General features: G+C 39.0%; 1 protein-coding gene across 2 annotated transcripts; it reads left to right on the top strand.

The window, feature by feature from the left end:
* The first annotated feature begins 2,989 nt into the window (after positions 1-2,989).
* LOC127657993 (myelin basic protein-like) lies at positions 2,990-23,125 on the top strand. 2 transcript variants are annotated; one of them, XM_052147042.1, is made up of 4 exons: positions 2,990-3,163; positions 9,297-9,345; positions 13,854-13,920; positions 22,827-23,125. In XM_052147042.1, exons 2-4 carry the CDS (start codon positions 9,301-9,303, stop codon positions 23,123-23,125), a joined length of 411 nt encoding a protein of 136 aa, XP_052003002.1. In that variant the 5' UTR covers positions 2,990-3,163; positions 9,297-9,300. The 2 variants fall into 2 exon arrangements, with proteins under 2 accessions (XP_052003002.1, XP_052003003.1); XM_052147043.1 differs by lacking the exon at positions 2,990-3,163 and adding an exon at positions 3,327-3,420.
* Positions 23,126-23,150: the final 25 nt, after the last annotated feature.

The raw sequence follows: 23,150 nt of genomic DNA, 5'->3' as shown, positions 1-23,150 counted from the left end.
GGGCTGGAGGCGGGGACGCCGCATCCAGGAAGCCGGGACTGTTGAGGCCTGAAAGCAGAGTGCCGTGAGAACGGCATTTGTGGGCCATGTGACCCAGAGACAAAGGAAACAGCTCTTTTATTGAGAATTTGGGCAAATGAAAAAACACAAAATTCTCCTCCCGGCCCTCCACCGGGGGACGGAACGGTCTTACCACCTCCGGAGCTAACGTCTTGGACTCTCAGGAGCGCCTGGGAGCCTTCCGTTCCTCGAGGGGGTCCGTGAGACAGGGGGCGTGCGCTTCCCGCGGTTGGCTCGACGCTGGGGCTGAGAGCTGGGCCCGGGTTGAGGCGGAGCTGAAGGTTTCCTGGCCGCGGGAGGACGCCCTCGGCGAGCAGATGGGGCATGAGCCGTAGCGGCAGGTTTGCGGCGAGGCATGATGTGAGAGATGGCCTCCGTCTGTTTCTTCACCATGGAGAACTGCTGGGCAAAGTCCTCGACGGTGTCGCCGAAGAGGCCAAACTGGGAGACAGGAGCGTTGAGGAAGCGAGTCTTGTCTGCTTCACGCATCTGACCATGTTCAGCCATTGCTGACGCTCCTGGACCACGAGCGTGGCCATCGCCTGCCTGAGCGCCTGCACTGTGACCTTCGTCGCTCTCAGGGCGAGGTCGGTCGCCGAGCGCAGTTCCTGCAGCGTGTCGGGATCAGGACCACCCCCGTGCATGTTTCTTAGTACCTTGGCTTGATGGACCTGCAGGAGAGCCATGGCATGCAGAGCGGAAGCGGCGCGTCCGGTGGAGTGGCTTGTTTACGGTTGTAAGCGAGCCGCGACCGCAACGTTGTCATGGTCATGTTCTCGCAGTGAGAACATGAACCATCCACAAACGCAGCCTCGGTGTGATCGCTGCCCAGACACACGAGACAACGCCTGTGAGAGCACTCTACCGCATCCAGGAACAACAAAGGGGCGGAAAGGCATCTTTATAAAGATGCGTCCTTAAAAGGACGTTCAACGCTGCTGTGTTTTGCTCTTTTAGAGGAAATTACTCTTTTAAACAAAATCACTCTTTTATGGAAAAAAACTTGTGAGAGTTTTTTAATCTGCACTGTCGAAGCGCCCAGGGGCAGGAATGCACAGCCGTGCAAACAGGAGAAAGCAGCTGTTGTGCGCCGTAGAATCCAACAGCATGCAGCAGAGGAATGTCAGGAACTCGGTGTGTAACACGCAGCAACTGCAGACACGACCATCGGCTCCGAAGAAATTTTCTGAATGAACTCCCGTATTTGCGCTGCATAAATACATGCAAATACCGGCTGCCAACTTCTCATTGGCCTTTTTTCATAGATCAGAGGTGAATATCAGCGCTCAAGAGAGACCCCTAGTGTCGCTTCTCTTGACACAACGTGCGACAGAAGGGGAACACACACACACACACACTCACAAATAATGGACCTTAACACTTGCTTAATTTACAAATTTAAAAACATGACCTGCACTGCACATAAATAAATAATATTGGCATTATATTCATGTTAGTCAGAGGGGAACTGACCCCCACAGTGAATCTGGTTTCTCCCAAGATTATTGTTCTCCATTAATCTACATCTTATGGAGTTTTGTGTTTCTTGCCACATTCGACTTCAGCTTGCTCACAGGGGTTATTAATACAATTATTATTAAATTCTTTAATTTATAAACACAATTAAAAATAATATTTAATCAAATGACACAATGATGACTCTAAGGGGGTTTTCACACTTGGTTCGATTGCCTGTTCCGAACCCGAGTTTGATTGCTCCCCCCTCCTCCCTGTCCCCGATGGACTGTGTTCACATTATATATTTGTATCCGAACCGCGGTACGCTTGCGTCATCAAGCTGCAGCTGGTGCGTAATCGTGTTGCTTGATAACCGCGAAATGAAAAGGCGTCAAAATTCAATGAATAGACTTGCTCGGTTCACATTTTTTCTTCTTTTTTTTAACCTTTGGTTTTGTTTTCAACATGAAGATACAGAAACACACTTGCGTCTGTCTGCCGCAAAAATACTGAAATCGTTCAAAAGACAGCGGGCTGTCCGCCGAAGACAATTTTTGCGAAGGCAAGCAGAAATCATCTCTCTGCTTGCAGTGCGGGTGCGTCAATCCCGCTTTTCGTCAAGGTAAGTGTTTACACACACACACACAAACACACACATTGATCCGGCGTTCTTGTGAATCCCCTCGTTTTCATGTGCTCGCTAAACATTTTTGAAAATGTCAGCATTTTTATGTGTGTTTTCCAGTTGCGTTTGAATATTTTCATCAGCCCATACAGCTAACAAGGTTTCAATTTCATCGGAAGACCAAAGTAAACCCTTTCCGCTCATTTTGAAAGTGACGCGTGTGAGACTGACGACCACATTATACGTCATCAATAGCGGTTCACTTCCGCGGTTTGGTTCGTTTGCGTTCATATCAGCAGCGAACCGTACTGGAGTTCATATGAACCGTACCCCAGACCACCTTTTTAAGCGGACCCGAGTACGGTTCGCGGGTGCGCACCCGAGTTCGGAAGACAGCGTTCACATCATCCAAACGAACCGAACTCTGACGTCATTCGAACCCGGGTGCGCACCAAAAGTGCTAATGTGAAAGACTTTTAAGATATTACAGTTTCATTTTTGTTAATGCATGATTTTCTGTAAAGCTGCTTTGAAATGGTGTGTTGTGAAATGCGCTACAAGTAAAAATGACTTGTGGTGGTTCTTGTGAAAATGTTGGCAGGAACCCATCATTTCGAAAATGCTCATTCTGTGTAATTTTGTAGAAAAAATTTGGTAAATAAAAACCCGTTTGTTTATTAGGGCCATATTACAGCCATGATGTTATACGTGAAATTCGTGTTATAACATGTCAAAGTTATAAACGACAACAGACCAACAACGTGAATACTGGATGACACCGCGCGCGTGCGTGCGTGTCTTTTCATAGCCCCACCCCGCTGAAACACATTTCCACTACATGCAGAAAGCAGGAAGTACACGACTAGATCATCCATCTAAACCACATGCAGCAGAAACGGAAAAACAAAAGTAACAAAACTCTTCGCATTCATGCAGATGTCGACTGTCTGATGTACCACTAAACCGAATCGTGAGACTGAACATCTACACTCCGCACAGTGGATGTATTTGAGCAGACAGGTACTGTGTGTGTGTGTGTGTGAGAGAGAGAGAGAGAGAGCTCGTCAAATCACGACATCTTATTATGCTCCCTTCCGTCGCATTTGCTCAACATTTTGATCAAGCTCTCTATCTGCGCATTGCCATTGCTAGCTGAGCTGATGGTGGACAGTGCATTTATTTCAGTCATGACTAAACTGTTAACTGTTAAACGCATGTTAGCGATGGCCTTCTGTTTCACAGAGTTTGTACAATTCTTGCAGTGCAGCGTCAGACAGGTAGGTCATTGCGTTTTAACCTTTGTCAAAGGCCCCGATTTATGGCTGGAAATATTTTGGCGACGTCACGGGCTCACTTGCATACTACAGTAATTTGAGCGCGCGAGGAGATAACAGATAACCGTCTGGCGGTGGCGATGCGCTCGTGTTTTTTTTTTTAATTTTATTTCAGGGCTGAAAGGTGGACAACTTACAGATAACTAACGAGAAGCAGAGTTTCTGGTGCCTCCTGCTATCCAACCCTTTAAAAATGGTCTCAGAACCTTAAATATACATCGAAATTAGGGCTGTCAATCGATTCAAATTTATATTTGAATTAATTACATGGTGTCCCGATTAATTAATTGTGATTAATCGCATATACAAATATTTGCTGAGAAAGCCCCTCATATAACAATAATTCAATATATAAAGATTATACATATTTATATCAATATATAATTACACATAGTTATCGTTAAATATTTATTATAATAAAAAATATTCAGATAATTAAAATGCTTTACATTCCTGTAGCAGAGGAGTTAATCGTTGATAAGACAATACAAAAAGTGGCTTTAGAATATAAGGTATTGTTTACTACCATATAAAGTTCACAGCAATCCCTTTCACAAGTGAATTTGTCAATTAGTTGAGATTTATTATGAGGGCTTGTTTAAGGTCCCATCAATTTACACCTGCGTCAGACATTTTTTATTTTTTTTTTAATTAATGCTTACAAAACTTTTACATCTAGAGCTGAGAGGTATATTAAAACAAACAACAACAAAAAGGAAAATAAATAAATAAAATAACAGTTTAATAAAAATATCTAATTGTTTACATATTTCAATACACTTTACAGCTTTCTTGTTATCAAATTGGAAATTGTTCTTAGATATTGCTGAACCTCTGAATTAAAACTTAAAACTAATGGTTTATAACCACCATACTTACATTTATGAATACTAAACTTTGCCAACAAAATCAGAACATTAATCAAATAATATTCCTTATGAAGAGAGATGTCATAGCTAAAAAAAAGGAATAAAACATGTTCAAAACAATGTTGAAAGCTGGGAATAATATGATCTCTAACAATCTTGCAGAAATCAGACCAAAAACAAGTAGAGTAGTGACAACTCCAAAATAAATGAAAAAATGTTTCCTCCTGCAGACCACAAAATGTACAGAATATATCGACATCACAATTAAATCTCTCTACAAGAAAATAATTAGTGAGGTAGTACTTCTAAATACATTTGAAGGAAATTTCTTCTCAATCCAGCGTCAGACATGCTTGTGTAGTGTCTTGGGTGCTTTGCATCATGAACATAAAATGTTTAGGTCACTGTGTCAGGTTAAATATAGTTTCTCGATCTCAATCTAAATATAAACTCAATCTTTAAACACATCTTGAGATCCCTTAGATCGCATTTGCACTCCTCCTAGTGTTTTGAATGCAAGTACGTAACCCGTGTTTGTGTTGTTCTGCCTACTGAAGTGTTTTCTTCACTGTATAAACTGCGCATTGCTCATACAGCTGAAATCTCACTTACTGCCCTCTGGAGTAAACGGGTGGTACTACAAGCTTGCATTGGGTGGGGTGGGATTGCGATTAAATGCGTAAATTTTTTTAACGCTTTATTGTTTGTAAAATTTATCGCACTGAATTAACACGTTAAATCGACAGCCCTAATAGAAATGTATATTAAGTTTTAGTTGGAAACTAATGTTGGGCTTCTTGTCAAACTGAAACGATACGGTTATGACTAGGGTTGCAACGGTATGAGATTTTCACGGTATGATAACCGTCTCAGAAAATATCACAGTTTCACTGTATCAGGGTATACATTATTACACAATTACTATTATCAGTGAAAACAGAAGGGTTATTTTATTTATTTATTTTTGAGCAAATACTTTATTATAACTGAAACTTGAAACCATTTATTTTATTGAAGTATGTGTATAAAAAGTCTCCCTTTTGAAAATAAATAAATAGAAAAAATAAGAAAGCTAACAGAATTATAATAAACAGAATTATAAACATGATAAAAAATAGCATGTAACTATAACATGTTATATAACTAAAGCATGTTATTTTACATGTTATCATAGCTTGTTAAATGAACTACTAATTGAAAAATAACATCAGCTGTGTGAGCTTTTAAAATAATGTTCTATATTATTAACAGTTAACATATACTGTAGGTGCATGACAGCACAGCCAGAATGCTCCTGTCTGTCCCTTTATTTCAGTGGTTCTCAACTGGTTTTGCTTCAGGACAGATTTTACATTGGACATCAAGTGACGCCCCACCATAGTAAAAACATAACCTGTATTTAATGTATCCTGGGTTGCATTTCCTTTTATGTTGCATAGTTTTGTTCATGGTTTTCCAGTACAAGGACATGCATCAAGTGACATTTATTTTTGTTGATGATGTCAACAACAAAATCTACAGGAAGTTGTCTCTCCCTCTTTTAAAAATTGAAGGGCATATTTACTTATATGAGCCCATTATTATCCTGTTTGTTATCTAATATTACATATTTATACACATATTACATAGAAGGAAAGGATCCTCGTTACCATGTTTAAGTCAGTGTGCTAGTCTTAAAAAGTAGTAGTAATAATAATAATACAAACTGTATGTATTTATGAGAAATAAATACTAGCTGAAACACATCTTAAAACTTTAACTAAAACTGCCACTGTTGATATAAAATGAGGTCTAATAGATTCTACCTTTTAGATTATTTAATATGAAACTATAACATATTATATAAACATAACAAAATATAACAGTTACTTTTACTCATGTAAAATCATGAAACAAATTTGTAAAGGTGATTGTGTGTAATTATTAATATTTTTAACTATTTTGTTTAAGGGGCCACATCGGGCTGTAAGTAGTGCATGGGGGGGCCCACATTGTATTCCTTTTGAGATACAATGTTCTGCAATGATTTGGTTTTTGTATCTTTTAAGCCTAGAAATATTTGTGTACTCAATTTTCTGAAGTGTATCTGTGACTAATGGGACTATTCTGCAATTGCCTAAAGTATTGTATTGCTCTGCATATGTAGATACTTTTCAGTCAGGCATAAAAAAACTGAATAAAGGCTGAGCTTATAAATGTATTTTATATATTCAGGTTTGTTTACATGCTAAAAGTGTCATGATGCGGGTCTCCTCGATGGTTTCGCATGTCAATGATTACCCCCTCTGTGTGTCAATGATGCCGAGATCTACTTCTATATTTAATTTAATCACTGAGAAGTTTTACCTGCAAAATTAGTAGCACCAAACTTCACAAGCAGCCTCAAGAATGGACACAGAGTAGCCGTATAACACTTTTCCTTGAGCAGAATATTGCACTACAGATCGCTATGTTTGTTCAAAGGGGAAAGCCAGATAGAAATAGCGCACTCGTGTGCATGGTTGCCAGATTGCCCAAAATAAGTATAACATTAGGTGTAATATTTCCAATTTGCGCAAGTATAAATCTCAATCTGGGGGTGTTGCGTCTCTTATCTGGCAACCCTGAGCATGTTAAACACCTGTGAAGACGTGCTACGTCCCAATGCAAGTTAACTGAATTATCCAATTAAAAAAAAAAGCTTTTACGATAAATGAGCCGCGGGCCACATTATACTATGTGGAGGGCCTGATCCAGCCCGCGGGATCCCCTCGAACCACCCGCCTCCCCGGCACGCTCTCTCCAATGGTTTATGTTCTCAGTGCGAGAACATAGCCATGGCAGCATTGCGGTCGCAGCTTTCTTTTGTCATGAGAGAGAGCCACTTCAGCCGCCCCCCCGTGTCTCGCCTCCTTCCTACGGGATTGAGGCAGGCGCCGCGGACGATGGAGGTGATTTGGGGATAATGACGGACTCCGTTCGCCGGGTAAATCCCCTCGAACCACCCGCCTCCCCGGCACGTTTGCTTGCTTCCTTCCGAGCTCGGGATGAGTGCAGCCCACTTCGCGGCCGGCCTGCTGGTCCCTTGAGCTCCCGGAATTGGATGACGACATCACTGCTGCATCAGAGAGCGTTACAGCGGCGTCTGATGCTGATGACTCGTCTGGGCCGCCACCTTCGGGTCTCCAGCGAACGCCTTGTGAAAGGGTTTTTTTGTAAATCAATGACAGAGTTTGGTTTAACTGCTGCCATTATCTCCGCAAAAGTGATCAGCCTAGCAAGGTTTTGCCGGAGTCGCCTGCGCACTCGCAGTAGTGGCCAAGAGTGTAAAGTTGAATGACAGGTGACGAGAACCAATCAGATTGGATAAAATAACATGTATCCAATTCTGATTCGCCAGGGACGCAGCGACCTGCGTCCGGAGGAGAATCTTTAAGAAACCAATTAGAGACCAGCTTCAGGTCACATGCTGCCCGAAAATTTAAGGACTCAGATAGACATCAGTTTGTTCGGCGTCCCTCGCCCATGAAACCGCATGAAACATATTGAAAAACATAGAAAATAGTTAACCGATTAAAGCCAGTTTTTATGAAATGCTGAGGCTCTTACTACCAGCATGCACATCGTATGAGTAAACTATTTTATTTTTTTTATTTTTATTGCATTTTTATATTATTTTTGTATACATGTATATTTCTGGAATTTTGATGGGGGCGGTGCCCCAGTGCCCTCTAATGACAAGCCGCCACTGATGATGAATCTTGATTACATCGGGGAAAAATCATTATGAAAATTACTAAAGTAATAATAATGTGTTATAATAGCGTAAAAAGTTATACACCCCTGGCCTCACACCATATCACACTACTGTATCTGATAGTTAGTACATCCTGATAGGTATTATCTGCCTGACAAGATGTGCTACCTAGGATTTTAACACATTTCATGCTATTGTAGTACATACTGACAGGTTCTCCTGTGCCTCCTGGTAGCACAGATTGTCAGAACACCGGCTTTCAAATCATGGTGCTCCATCATAAAAATACAGCACAAAGAATGGCAGAAATAGTGCAATAAATAAATAAACACCTTGTACAATTATTGACTTGTACTCTTAAAGTGATAGTTCACTCAAAAATGAAAATTGTGCCATCACTTACTCAGCTTCATGTTGTTGCATACCTGTATGGCTTTCTTCCATTGAACTTAAAAGGAGATGTTAGGGAGAATATTAGATTCAGTCACCATTCACTTTTATTGGATAGAAAGTAAGATGCAGGGACAGTGAATGGTGACTGAGACATACTGCCTAGCATCTCCTTTTGTGTGCTAAGGAAGATGCAAATTCATGCAGACTTGAGGGTGAACAATGACAGAAATGTCATTTGTGGGTGAACTGCCCTAACACCTGTTAAAGTATCTGTTAAAGTATCTGTTAAAGGTATCTGCCAATAAGAAGAACATAAATGTAAGTCACCATATGACTGCATTATGTCTTGATGGGAAACAAGTGACTGAAGAATAGGGCCATAATGTAGACTGTATACTTAAAATAATTGTAGATGTTTTAGTATTACAAATTGTATTTCCCCCAAAGCTCTTTTCCCCGCTGCAAGAGCTGAATTCTGTAGGAAAAACTGCAGTGTACATAATCTTAGTTGTTTTATCTGACTGGAAATCCCTAATGGGTGTATATTGAGGAAGTTAAATGAGCTATTGGTCCTGTTGTACTTCATTTGCTGCTTTTGATTTTGTACATTTGAAAAAGGCTGCTTGTTTTATGTACAGAATTTATGTTTGTGTGGGAGTGGATTTGCAGGAGCTAACGGTTTTCAGACACCTTTATACAGTTAAATGTATGAAAATGAAGTTGAAAACAGCAGTGTTGACTACCACACACTTAACTATAATTATAAGCTGTAAATATTTGGTTATTTAATTCTTTGCCTTCTTTTTTCCATTCTTTCTTAGGAACATGGGGCAGGACCTTGGAAAACATGAGCTGCTGTCTGATTCCAAGGTAGGCTATGTTTTACAGTGTTTTTGTGATCTAACTTTATGATACTTAAAATAGGCCAAATTATTTAAATTATATATAAGTTGTTTTTTGTTTATGTAAATGTTTCTGGAGAATCAAAGGCAATGTTGCCTAAACGTTTAAGGGTGCCTTGCTGGAGGGCTCCAGGCTGCGACTAAATGGTTTGCTATTTTTAAAAACAATTTATTTTCAGTGTAACTCAATTTTGACAATGAGGTCACACTAGTGCGACTACAAAGATGCCTGACTCACTTGAGGCGCTGTCGTTTTCTGTTGTGTATGAAACGGCAAACACTCCAATAGCTCCCTCACGAAAAATCTAGAGTTCTGGAAACTAGCAGTAAACTTCATTATTTTCTCATGCAAATAAGCTTGTGATTCGCCACAAATGTTTGCCAGAAGTTTGCAGCTCTTCACCGGTAGTGGTGAACCTGCAGCAAACCTTTGGCGACAATGGACAATTTTCTGCAAGTTTGCCACAAAGCTCATTTGCATGTGAAAATGATCAGTGGCGAGTTTGTGGCAAATTTGGAATGAAATCTTGATTTTTGTAAGAGTTGTCAGTGCGGCTCAATGGACAGAGTTGCACTAATGCAGAGCAGGTCCGTTTACTGACGGACAGGTCTCGAACTCTCAACCATGCGGCATAGAACATTAAAAACAGTGATGCAAGAAGCGTGGAGTAGGTCGCGGAATTTAGAATTGAATTATTTGTTGAAAACCTCAGTGAAAACCCCAAATGAGTTTGTGATTAAACTAGTTTAAAATCACATTAAAACAGACCCGCCGTTAGAAACAGCAATTACGATGAAAACAGGACCATTAACAGATATCAGTTGTAAGGCATTTTAAACCACTCATCACAACCCTTACACAAATTTACTATAGTTACACTTACTGTATCAATTAAGGTATAGGGGTAGAAAAGTGGTCAGTTTTCCTGAAAAATCAGTTTTAATGCTCCTTGCTTTATGTTGTTGTTTAACCTACATCTTGGATTAAGTAAGAACACCCCACGAATAAGTCATTTCAGCAAGTTAGAACAGATAATTGCAGACATTCTCAAAGTCAAAGCATTCACCATCCTGAATACAAAGCGTGCTCTCTGACACTTGCGTTTTGGTGAGAAATCATAAATGCTCCTCTGGATATTCATGCTGGTACATGCACTGTAGCAAAGTATTTCAAAAATGCATTAAAGAACAACTATTTGCACAGTCGAGGACACACTGTTAGGGGAATGTCCATACAGGCAAGTGAGAAGCACCTACAAACATTTAGAGAGTAGGAGCTCCCAACCTCAAACTGAAACCAAACAAGAGTGTTTCTCTGAAACAAAAGACAAGATTGGTCTGCCAGAAGCTACATGCCACCCTGCTGTGGATAATCATGGTCTACAGCGACTCCCTGAGATGGCATTTGCAAGTTTATTCTGTTCGAGTGAGTTACCTTCTCCCCCTACATGAGCTGAAAAGTCAGGATGGAGCATGATGTTGGGAGAAATCCAGTTCACTCATAGAACTTAGTCATGCTGAGCTTCTTTATCAACCTATCCCAAATTCCACAATCACCAGTGCCTCGGTACCTAACACACAACCACACCAGAAGTAGATACTCGGACTTTTGGCAGTCATCAAAAGGCAGGGACAGACACTATAACAAGTGGACAGCTCTGATTCATAATACAGGTGTAAACAAATGTTTTCTGATCTGATCTCTGAAACCAGATTCAGAGTTGGACACACATAATATGTGCCTAATATGTGATTAGTTTTAAACTTGGCTGTCTAGGTACAGCTTTAAAAGAAAGGAAAAAACAACCATCCACTTGAAGAATTTTGGGTAGTAACAGATTACATAATCAGATCACAAAAACAATTACGATTACATTAAAGTTTTTAAATGATGCATAGTCAGATTACACAATTACATTTTCATTACATTACCAGTTAGCTAATGGCAATAACTAGTGCTTAATTTACAGATGATTATTCTTTTTTTTTAAAAGTGTGGTCTCAGCCAAAGCCTGAAATACATGTGATAGACCTAGCCAGACATTGCAAACAGTGCAGTCCCGATCCTCATTTGACCTCACACAAACTTGACTTTCTAAAAGACACTTGGGAAAAATAACCAAGCAATGCAATCTTTGGCTTACGAAAATTTTGAAATAAAGCTGCATTTTGCAAATAAACATTTCAGAGGTGCCAGTCACATGCAGCTTTGTTCTTTTGTACCACTTTGGCACCATACAAATGCACTTTAGTCCTTGCGTCGTAGATTAGGGCCAAACCTTTTCATGAATAATTATGAGGTACAAATCGTACGTCTCTACAACATGTCTAGAGACATTCACTCATTATTGATTATTTGAACTGAAAAACAACCCAATCCCTATTCCTAAACAACAACAATTCTCCTACAATTAAAAAAATACATGCATGTTATCATTGTCTTCCATTTTCTTAGATTTTCCCTTTTGTTTGACCTGCTCAAATACCTTTTATTTTACTCAGCGACTGACAAATAGCAAGTTGCTTTTGAATTGGTGCTTAATTTGCTTGCAATAACACATGCATTAAGTAATGTTAAAGTAATCAATTCAGGTGACCTAAAAGTGTATTCTAAAAGATTACATTTATTGATTACAATTTTAGTCTTGTAATTTGTAATCAATACTTAATTACAGTTAACAATAACACAGGCCTTACAGTAAATCAGTGGTTTAGGACACCCCCCCCTTTAAAACAAGAAAAAACATTTGCCCCTGACAAAAGGAGAGGATGGTATTAACTTTCAGTGAGAGCACAGCAAGTTCCGGCAACACGTGTGACAATGACTGTTGGCAGCAATATGTGGGTGTGGCAAGCAACAAGACAAAGTTGATAAAAGTCTAACTTTATGCAAATGTTTAGCAGGATTTGCGAGCGTCTACCAATGAGAGTGAAGACAGTGTAGCTCACGTCACATATTTGGTGCGAGTGTGAGATACTGGAGTTGAGTGCAGTCTTCAGTGTTCTATATCATTTGTCTGTAACACACACATTGATACAGAGAAGCCCTATATAAATGTAATGTTCATTCATTCATTCATGGAAATGGGCTATTAAAAATGATGCGTGGCAAACAGTGTTGGCATTCTGAATGAGTTTGATTCATACATTGATAGATCGTTCATCTTGTTCATGATATGATTCATTGAGCATTGCTGTTGGCTATTCATATGTTAATGTTCATTTTTAGAAGCAATAGAACTGATACTTTGTCAAATTAGAATGCTATCTTAGTTTTCCCGGCAGTATAATCTGTATCATAATTTAAAAAGCTACTATGTCCAGATGTGAAGTCCACCAATAACATTAAAACGACAGCAGTAGGAATGCCCACCAGCGACACAGATCGCAGAGTCTAGCGTTACCTGGCGACAGTGTTGTTTGCAGTGTGAATGGGGCATTACATTTAAACTTTTGGTCACCATGCTTGCATTGTTCTGTTATTTTCTGTATACTTTGTTACATTTCATTTAATGCATAAAACAATTATTCCTATGTACTCTTAAGACATCCCAAAATAGAATAAAATACAAATAACCTAAACAAAAACTCAAGAGATCAAGCAAACTAGCTGAAAATTTGCCACAAATTTGCCACTCATTATTTTCACATGCAAATAAGCTTGTGATTCGCCACAAATGTTTGCCAGAAATGTGCAGTTCTTCACTGGCAGTGGTGAACCTCCGGCAAACCTTTGTCAACAATGGACAATTTTCTGCAAGTTTCCCACAATCTCATTTGCATGTGAAAATGATCAGTGGTGAATTTGCGGCAAATTTTCAATGGACTCTCAATTTTTGTTAGGGATGTGATACTGCTGCAAGAGCAATGTTTTTATTATAGCTACTTGAGTGATGAGAGGATTGTGATTGTCAAGCTTCAAAAGCTCGTAAAAGCACTATAAATGTCACCTATATCACTTGTGCACTATATTTCAATTCTTCTGATGCCATGTGATAGCGTTATGTGAGGAGCAGACTGAAATTTAACCCATACATTTAGAAAGGAGACCCTACCCATTTGTGGGGGAAAGCAAAGCCCTGTTTCCATAGTTACTCAATCATTCCTATGAGGACAATGGGGAGAAATATCCGACAGATTTGGCTATTTTAACAACAAAAAATATGACGAAAAGCTAATGTGTATTTGTTTGCTCTAAAAGCCCAGAACTGAAAGCAGACAAAAAGAATGTGTTTGTTTACATATACACAGCGCACCTGACGCCATATAAACTCCTCGAGCTGTCAACATGTGACAGGCGAAAGATTTCTGTCAATATACGTTTTAGAGTAGCTATTAATTCACCATTCTAAAAACAATGCATGGATTATTTCTTCCATTGCAATTATATTTTCATTTTGTTTTTCTTTTTAAATAATATTTTTTGGCTAGGAAATGTAAATCTCTTACTCATTGTCCTTCTGTGTTTTTTTTAAGGTGTCTTCAACAGTATCTGAACACATCTTGGTGGACGCTTCTGCAGAGTCACAAGATGAGGTGTTTGGTAAGAACATTTTGCATGTTATTTATTTATTTACTTGCTTAATTGATGCCTGTGGATTTACTGATCTGTGATTACTGGTTAACCCACCATCCTGCAAGAACCATTTTGTACAACTTCTTGAGATCTTTAGGTATTTCATTAATATCAGTGAGCTCACTCCAGTCAAGATGAGTACTGTCAGATTATGAACTGGATTTAATGACGAACTTCTTGGCCATTAATAAACTATGTTCTTTAGGTATGCAGATGAGTAGTATAAATAAATAAATTCCAAGATATAATTAATCTGGGAACGTGGGCATTGTCCCGTGACCTGAATGTATTAACACCAACTGCAAAATAATCGAATTTGATCAACAAGTATGATCATTTAACCACATAGAACAACTTTCTACAGGTATATTCAACATTTGCAGGTGTAAAGAGCTGCTTCGCAGTTGTTGTTTTTTTGTTTGCTTTTTATTCACCATTTCGAATCTGACATGGCATTCTACTCCTATGAGATACTACTTTTGGCATACTACTGTACTGTATTCAGATGTGGGGAAAGTCATTGTTCATTTCATGAATTTAGCTTAGATTTCATCCTTAAAGTGTTCATACACATGAAAGATGTTAAATAAAAATCCTAAACAAACTAAACATTTTAAATATTTAATTTGTTTATTTTTTATAAAATTATACTAATTACAACAAAACTTGTGTATCTTAAAAATACATATTGTCATATGAACAGCCTGTCAGTAACCGCATTACACATTACAAAACACAAGAACAGTTCTTATTTCATTTAGAGCTGGACATGACAAAAGTCATAACTTCTGTGTAAGTAACATTCATTCAGGAACTGCTGTGTTTGATGTAGACAGCTCTGAAAAAATGAAGAGACCACTATGAAATTACCAGTTTCTCTGGATTTACTATTTATAGGTATGTGTTTGAGTAAAATGCACATTTTTGTGCAATGATGAACAATGATGACAGTGACATACCAGCGTACTGAACAATATGAGCTTTTGAATATGAGCGCAGCGGCCTGCAGTGGTCAGTCTCTCTCTCTCTCTGTACCAGCTGGTGTTCGCTCCAACAACCTACCCCAACATACACTTCATCTGACTGAATACACAACACTTCTGCTTACACATATACACACACAAACATGAAATCCTTTGTGCAAAGGAAGCTGCAGACACACAAACATGCAGCTGGTACTGTATGTGCTATGATTGTAATCAGCACACACACGTCATTTATTCACGCCACAATATTTCAAAGTTTTGTATAGGAACGTAGTTGATAAAACACAGTGTGTGGCAAACTACTGAATGGAATAAAATGATTAAAAATGCTATTATTGCTGAATGTATTTGTTTATGAATGCTGGATTTACAAATGTACAGGCTTTAGTGGAGATATTTCCACAGCTCTGCCTTGTTTCAGACCTTTTTTCAAATTGTGACCATGTTAGTGATGAATACAGTATCCTTATCGAGACAAGTATCCAATTTATAGATCATAGTGATTTGCAACGATAGACCTATTTGGATGGGATTAGTTTGAGATGGAGACATGGGGTGATATAATAACTACCAGAGCTTCTCTGTGATTTTAGTGTCTGTTCCTGCATCACACCAGAGATTAAAGTGTCTTTTACCTACTCTAAAATGCCCAGTAAAAATAACCCCTGGTTATACTAATCCCCTCTGAATTGACATTTTGGTAAAGAGCCAGTAAATCTGCTCTGTCCAGCCTGTGAGCCCTTTAATATAGTTGTTTTTCAAGTGCCTGAAGTGGACGCTGATCAATGAGAAGATGCCAGATAATATAAGATGTGTTTCACAACTACAGATAGCCCTCTCTGTTGCATTTGAACTGATTCAAGTTTTTCTCAAGCATTTTATGCTGTCGAATATGTATTTACCAATGTAAAAGAAAAATAAACTTTCTTAAAGGGGTCATGACATGGGTTTTTTTATTGTATTATTATGTTCCCTTAGGTGCAATTATAGTATTAATATATATTTTTTTAAGAAAAACTTTTAAAATCTAGTGATTTATGACCTTTTCCCACCCTGTTTCTCATCCTCTGATTCAAACAGTCTGTTTTGGGGGTGTTTTCCATTTAAGACTTCAGTGTTAACGCCCACTGTTATGATTGGCTAACGTCAGTGCCTATGTATCAATTATTGACGCACTCCAGCCAGAACAATATGCAAGTAAACTAAGTAAAAACACTGTTATTATTCATAATGAATGAAATTGCGCTTTAAAAAGTAGTTTAAAGTTTAAAATAGATTACTTACAGTTTGCGTCGTCGTTGTTCCCAGAATAGTCGGCACGGACTTATCTTTGAGCAACAGTTTTCTGGCAAAGCCAGCATCATATTGAGATTTGTTCTCAAAGCAGTCATCCTTAAAATGTACAGAACAAACACTTAAGTTAACACTGCCGTGACTGGGACGTCCGCAAAAAATAAACTGCATCCATTTTTCCCTGACGTCTGGATCTTTCGGCAGCTTATTCAGAGGTTTTGTTTGACCACAGCCAGGAACAGCACATCTGTGTGGCATCGTAATTTTCCTGTGCACAAGTAGTCTCTGTCAGAGCTCGCTGTCCATCGACTGAACACTTGTGAAGCGCACGGCGATACTGAAATGAGCGTAGTTGTCTTGGCGCTTAAAGCGTAGTTATCTTGTGCTGGAGGCGGTCATATGCAAACGCTGGCTACTGCACGTCACTTCTAACCATGAATCCAGAACGAGCTGTATTTTGAGCTTGATTAAATAAATGATTCGTTTAGAATGGGGAGGACGTCTTAAAATATTAAACTTGCAGGACGTTTTAATGATACAAAGACCTCTTATATACCAAAAGATCAAGGCAAATTTGGTTTCTCATGTCATGACCCCTTTAAGGTTTTTTTAATGAGAAAGCACGTCATTTTGTGATTTGAGCAGAGCGAATGGGGTAAATTGATGTTTGTATGTTCTTGTGACACTGCATCCCTGTGTTTCGCAACATATTTTTGGAGTGACAAATAAAAGTACATAATGTGATTGCCAATATTTTCAATTCAAGAGTGTTGCTAATGTCACCAGTTTGGTTATATTATTTTGGCAGATATTCCAATCAGTTTCTAATAATTCCAGATACAATAATTGCTGCTATTTAATATTCTGTGTATAATTAATCAGCACAGCTAAATACACATTCTTAAGGGTCAGTTTCATGTGTCGGCAGTGCTTAAATGCAGTTTACACTGTAGGGCTGGGGGATATGCAAGAATATTTTTATTAAAAAAAACATTGCGATATCCGATTACATCATAACCCCCCCTGCTCCCACTGCCGAGGGTGTATTTTTTCTTTAGAAATGAAAGTCATTTATTGAACCACAGAAATTGAAAAACCAAAGATATTTCTAAATTGAAATTGCACTTCAAAACATTAAGGCATGATTTACAATGAAGCTGTTCAGGGGGCATTTAAGACTTTCTGTAAAGCCACTTCGAAACAATATGTATTGTGAAAAGCCCTATATAAATAAAAATAACTTGGAAAGATTATCATTATCATTCTTCTCAAAGGCTGTTGTTCAGCTGGCTCATGCAGCCCCAGAATTACATGACCTGGCTGCTGTCATCAATGCTGATGGCACCACATGAACACACACAGTCCCAAACCCCTGACGAGAGACTATCCTATGAAGGCAGCAAACAGGGGAAAAGTTCACTTTTAAGAACCCTCGAAAAAATCTAAACTTGAATGCTTATTTGCAATTTATATGTAATTATGCAGGCTGATGATGAACTCTGTCATATGCTGCTGGAGATCAACATCAGTATGTTAGAGAAGCTGCTGATTGTTTTTGCAAGTCTCTCTTTTTTATTGAACTATAGTTTGTTAGCTGTAATATGCATATCCTTTAGTATGTAAGTTGTCCAGTATACAATACAAACAAAAGGGTAAATCGAAACAAAACCTGGATCCAGAGGCCCTTTTTCCCGCTGCCAGACCAGCATGTACAGGATATGTAATTGATAAATACAAGTCTATGACTTGTGAAGAGCACTGAGTGAACGCTCGGCCTCAGCTGCATGAGGGGAGTGAACCGTGTTGAAGGCTGGTGAATGTTCAGTGAGGACAGTGAAACAGACAAGTGACTGTCTTCAGGGTGTGTGGGGGCCAGCGGACACTGATGAATGCCACCATACAGAGCATTTCATGCAGGAGTGGGAGACGGCATGCCTGCAGCTCCTCTCAGAGACATGCTTCCCGTGCCTCAGTCCCACTGCTGCATACTGTGTGCCTCTGTTTGAACTGGAGGGTTTAGCATTGTCTCGGAAATCTCATCCAACTGTTCATTTCTTTTGTGTAGTTTGCTTTAGGTTAGGGATATGAACAAACCCCAAATCCAAAGTATTCAGTGCGTAACTTGCCCTGCAGCATCTAAGCTGATTTATACTAATGCTGTGTATAAATATATAATGGATGTGTTGAATCAAATGTTGTAAAAAGAGAGTGTGAACGGACAATCTGCTGTGAGTTGTAGTGTCAAGCATGTCCAGTGCATCAGAAATAGAACGGAGTGTCCCTAAACTGTTTGCACGACATGATGCAACGTGACGGTCACATTCAGTTAAAAAAGAATTAATGATTACAAATGGGAGCGATTTGCTTTTGATGCATTATGTCGTGCTGCTAGCATACAGTGAATAAAGGGTGTTGGGTAGTTTGTTGTTTTCGCATCTATGCAGACCGCAACAGATGTGGATGGTCTGTTTGTAACCAGGACATTCTAGGATGATAAAAACACATAACTGAGGTAGCCTCATATTTTCTCTAAGTTTGTCTCCGGATCATTGGATTGGCATTGTATCACATTACGTTTTGGCAATTTATATATTTTTTTTTATCCCCTTTTCTCCCAATTTGGAATGCCCAATTCCCACTACTTAGTAGGTCCTCATGGTGGCACGGTTACTCACCTCAATCCGGGTGGCGGAGGACAAGTATCAGTTGCCTCCACTTCTGAGACGTTAATCTGCGCATCTTATCACATGACTCATTGTGCATGACACTGCAGAGACTCACAGCATGTGGAGACTCATGCTACTCTCCACGATCCACACACAACTCACCACACGCCCCATTGAGAGCAAGAACCACTAATCGTGACCATTAGGAGATTACCCCATGTGACTCTACCCTTCCTAGCAACCAGGACAATTTGGTTGCTTAGGAGCCCTGGCTGGAGTCACTCAGCACCCCCTGGATTTGAACTCGTGACTACAGGGGTGATAGTCAGTGTCAGTACTCGTTGAGCTGCCCAGGCCCCCAGTTTGGACAAATTTTTAATTGGTAGGATCTGCTGTGTTATATTCTGTTTATGTTTTATGAAGTTATAATCAGAAATGTGACATAAAGCTACACAACATGATACAGCTAATTCTGTGTATTTTCACAGCTTTTTCTCAGTATATATTTGCTTGATACACTTTGTTTTTGTTCCATACGTAAAACAATATGCTTGTCCTATTCTCTTTGTAGAGACCTTTCAAATACTATTTTTTGACAGTATTGTATACAGTAAATAATTCAAAATATTTATTTATCATTATTTAAGACTGAAGAGCAAGCATACAATATATGTGTTTTCTCTTCTCTCTGCATAGCAGGCAACACGTTCAGCACAATAAATAATACGTCATAATCCTCAACAAGTTCACATACTTGGATGAACTCAGAGGTTATGGCGTTGGTTTGGAATAGACGTATAATTCGGTCTTAATGTACATGAGTGATATCTTTAATCGTGCTACTTGTTTCAGGAGAGGTATGCTGTATTTTTCTGAGCAGTCAGACAATTATCCCCTAGCGGAAGATAAAACAAGCAAAATAATTCCATCAATTTGAGCCATATCTAGAGACCAGAATTGAAGACTTAAAGACGTTATGGGGCCCAGCTAAGTATTATTTGTTTTTACTTGATCTCTAAATTAACAATTCGTGTACCCTAAAAAGGAATGGTGATAAGGGTGTTAGTACAGTAGAGGTACCTGCCATGAAGAGATGTTTGGTTCGGCTGCACCTTACATGATGGAGTTCACATATTAGATGAGTGTCACTTTGCAAATTCCAGCCTGGGGAAGTTATTACAGTCACACTGTTTCCTTTGTGCTTCTACAATAACTGTGTGGCTGGACAAAGAGTCTCTTGTCAGAGACACTAGAATGCAGATTCTCTTGTGTTGTGCAGTACAGTTGTGGCTTTGTGCTGCTGCACTGCCTTCAGACCTGACGACCTCCTGAGGAAGCTCCACTCTGTAACTGATCTAACTTTAGATGTTAACAGGGTCCAGGATTCCAGTCTCTGATGGGCAAATTGAGAAAAATTTCCAGCCAAATTATGACATAAACTAGGCATCCTAGATAAACTTATGATGGTAAAGTTATCTCAACGTGCAGGTCAGGACAGGTGTTTTCTTGAGTAGATGGTTTGAATGTTCATAGATAGAATCACACGCAGCACTTATATCAGCAATGGGCAGACTATCTACTAGAGGTTGACCTGTTTATCAGTTTTCCTGCTTAATCTGTGCCGATAGTTGCTTTTGGAAATCTGTTATTGGCAAAAAACAACAAAGATAGTTTGTTGATATTTTTTTTTCTTCTATCAGTAAACTGTGTGGATTTGATTTGTCTTTATCCATCATAACTGAAAATATGGATGAATATTGTCAGTTATGATGGATAAAGACAAATCAAATCCACACAATTTGATGATTATTATCTAATCAAAATCATCAAATTGTTCTAAATTGAAGTGATGACATGCAAAGAGGCATACATCGTTCTTCGAGTGCACAGCCAAAATGCTTACTAGATGTTTCACAAATTAACAAAATCAATGCTAGCAATGTCATTTCTGGATTTAAATGTATTTATTAAATTATTGTAGCATCTTAAATGAGTTGTAGGTACATATCATTTGTTATACTTGTTGCCTCTACTGCAGGCAGAAAATAAATGAGGAAATTACTGTACGCTTGCTCTTGAGTCGCTTAAAGAATAATACATAAATATTTTGGCATACTTTTGAAGTTCCATGCTGTAAAGAAAAATCGTCAAATGAATTAATAAAGCCTGAATAACACAAAATGTAAAGTCATTTAAAAAACTTTACAATGCATGCAGGCAATATAACCAACACTTACCAAGTATTCAGTTTCCATAACCATGAAATATGATTATGTATTAAACATCAAACATGCAGTCAAATCATCATTCCGATCAGAAAGATCATGAATAGAATGCAAAACGTATTATTTAATTTCCATATGAAATTAATATCAAGTAAAATCCGGGAGTAAAAAGCTTTTAGAGTTTAAAAGCTGTAAACAGATATCTTTTGTCACGTTTCGCTAAAAACTGTCAGCTGATTAATTGGTTAACGGCTTTCTTCCAACACCTTCGTTCACACATGCAGCAGCTTAAGAAAGTCAAGAAAAGTTTAACTTCATGCAAATGAGGAGCGACTTTTGGACAAAGTTTCTGAGCAATTTCACTGTTCTAGGTGGGAGTTTTTACACTTTGTTACTGATCGGATAGCTATTCGATTGTAAAAGCACATTCCATTTACACTTGAAAACATCATTGTGTCTCCACCAAACAGATATAAAGCCGATCTTCAATTCTCATGCTATATGCAACTAGATCTTCCATGATTATGCTAATGCAGTGAATTTAAAAGATGTGAATTATTATTTGATTCCAAGTGACTTTGCCCCATGCAAGCACATGTGTGCGCACTGTATCTTTGCCCTCAGGGGCAAAGTTTCAGTTACATCAGCGATCTGCATCAAATAAGTGAAAAAAGTCTCTCCTACAGCGTACATCCATTTCTTATTGGTTATTATTTATTGCACGTGTGAGCCCTATGCAAATAATTGATAACATCTGTTATTTTTCACATTTTCCCAATGCTGATGTAGTACTGTTTAGGAGGAGTAACGTTTACATTTGTGGCTTGAACAGCCAGATACGTTTACACTTGACCGAATTTCGTTTATAATGCGTCTCAAAACATCCTATTTATTGTTGATCAGATTTATATCCGTCTCGTATCCGCCTTGGAGTGCTTTTACACCAATCTGATCAGCAAAACTCATTAAGTGATCAAGTGTAAATACCACCTGTGATTTGTCTATGTACATGGATATAATAAAAATTATGCACAGAAAAGAATCTTTATAGATCATTCATCTTGTTAATAATTTGATGCAATGAGCACTGCTGCAGTTCATGTAAAAAACACTCGCATGCAGAATGCTCAATTTTAGGGAAAAGAACACTAATTCCTTGTCAAATTGGTAATGGCCAGATATGCAGTCAACCAATAACGTTTAATCGACAGCAGTAAGAACGCCCACTAGTGACTTCATAGTACAGGGATAAGCGACATCATGGACAAAAGTCGCTGCTTGTGTGAATTAGGCATTAGTTATTGTTATCAGCAGAATCCAGTATCGGCCAACCTCTAATATCAACATTACAATTCACTTTAAACCATGAATTCAGTTGCAGTTTCTTTATAAAGTGAAATGCCAAAATTCATTAATTTACTTACCAAAGCCAATTTTTACTTTAATTTGCCTAGTGTTAGTTTTGGACCCTGCCTGTTGACATAATGGAAACTGAACCCACTCACCTCTCAATTTACAACTGACGCTGAAGGTTTCCTGGTACTTTTTCATTTTTATTATTGGGATTTTGGATCATTCTTTCACAAAGAGCGTTGATAATGTATGCAGAGGGTTGTGTGCAGATCTTGTTGACAGCTGGGGGATGGTGGTGGTGACAATGATGTTATTGTAAGTGCAGAGATAACTCCAGTGATTGTGTGTAGGACTGGGCGAGGCGGACATGAACCAGAACAATGATTGCTCTGGCAAGTGTGCAGCGGTGACTGACTCCATGAACGCTGAAGTACATCACAGCAGCTGGAAGCAGCTGAGCCCGGACAACCCGAATGCCTTGGGGCCCCGCCCACACTTGGTCCGCCTCTTCTCTCGAGATGCTCCGGGTCGCGAGGACAACACCTTCAAAGACCGCCCCTCGGAATCCGACGAGCTGCAGACCATCCAGGAGCACGGAGGAGCGGGCTCAGAGTGTGGCTCCGACTGTGCCGAGCAGGACCCCGAGTAGAAATCCTCCTCTCTTACTCTTCCCT

Source organism: Xyrauchen texanus, chromosome 17, assembly GCF_025860055.1.
Source record: "Xyrauchen texanus isolate HMW12.3.18 chromosome 17, RBS_HiC_50CHRs, whole genome shotgun sequence".
NCBI classification, from domain to species: Eukaryota; Metazoa; Chordata; class Actinopteri; order Cypriniformes; family Catostomidae; genus Xyrauchen; species Xyrauchen texanus.
Note: the sequence above shows the minus strand (reverse complement) of the source record. Positions and strands in the feature narration are given on the sequence as shown.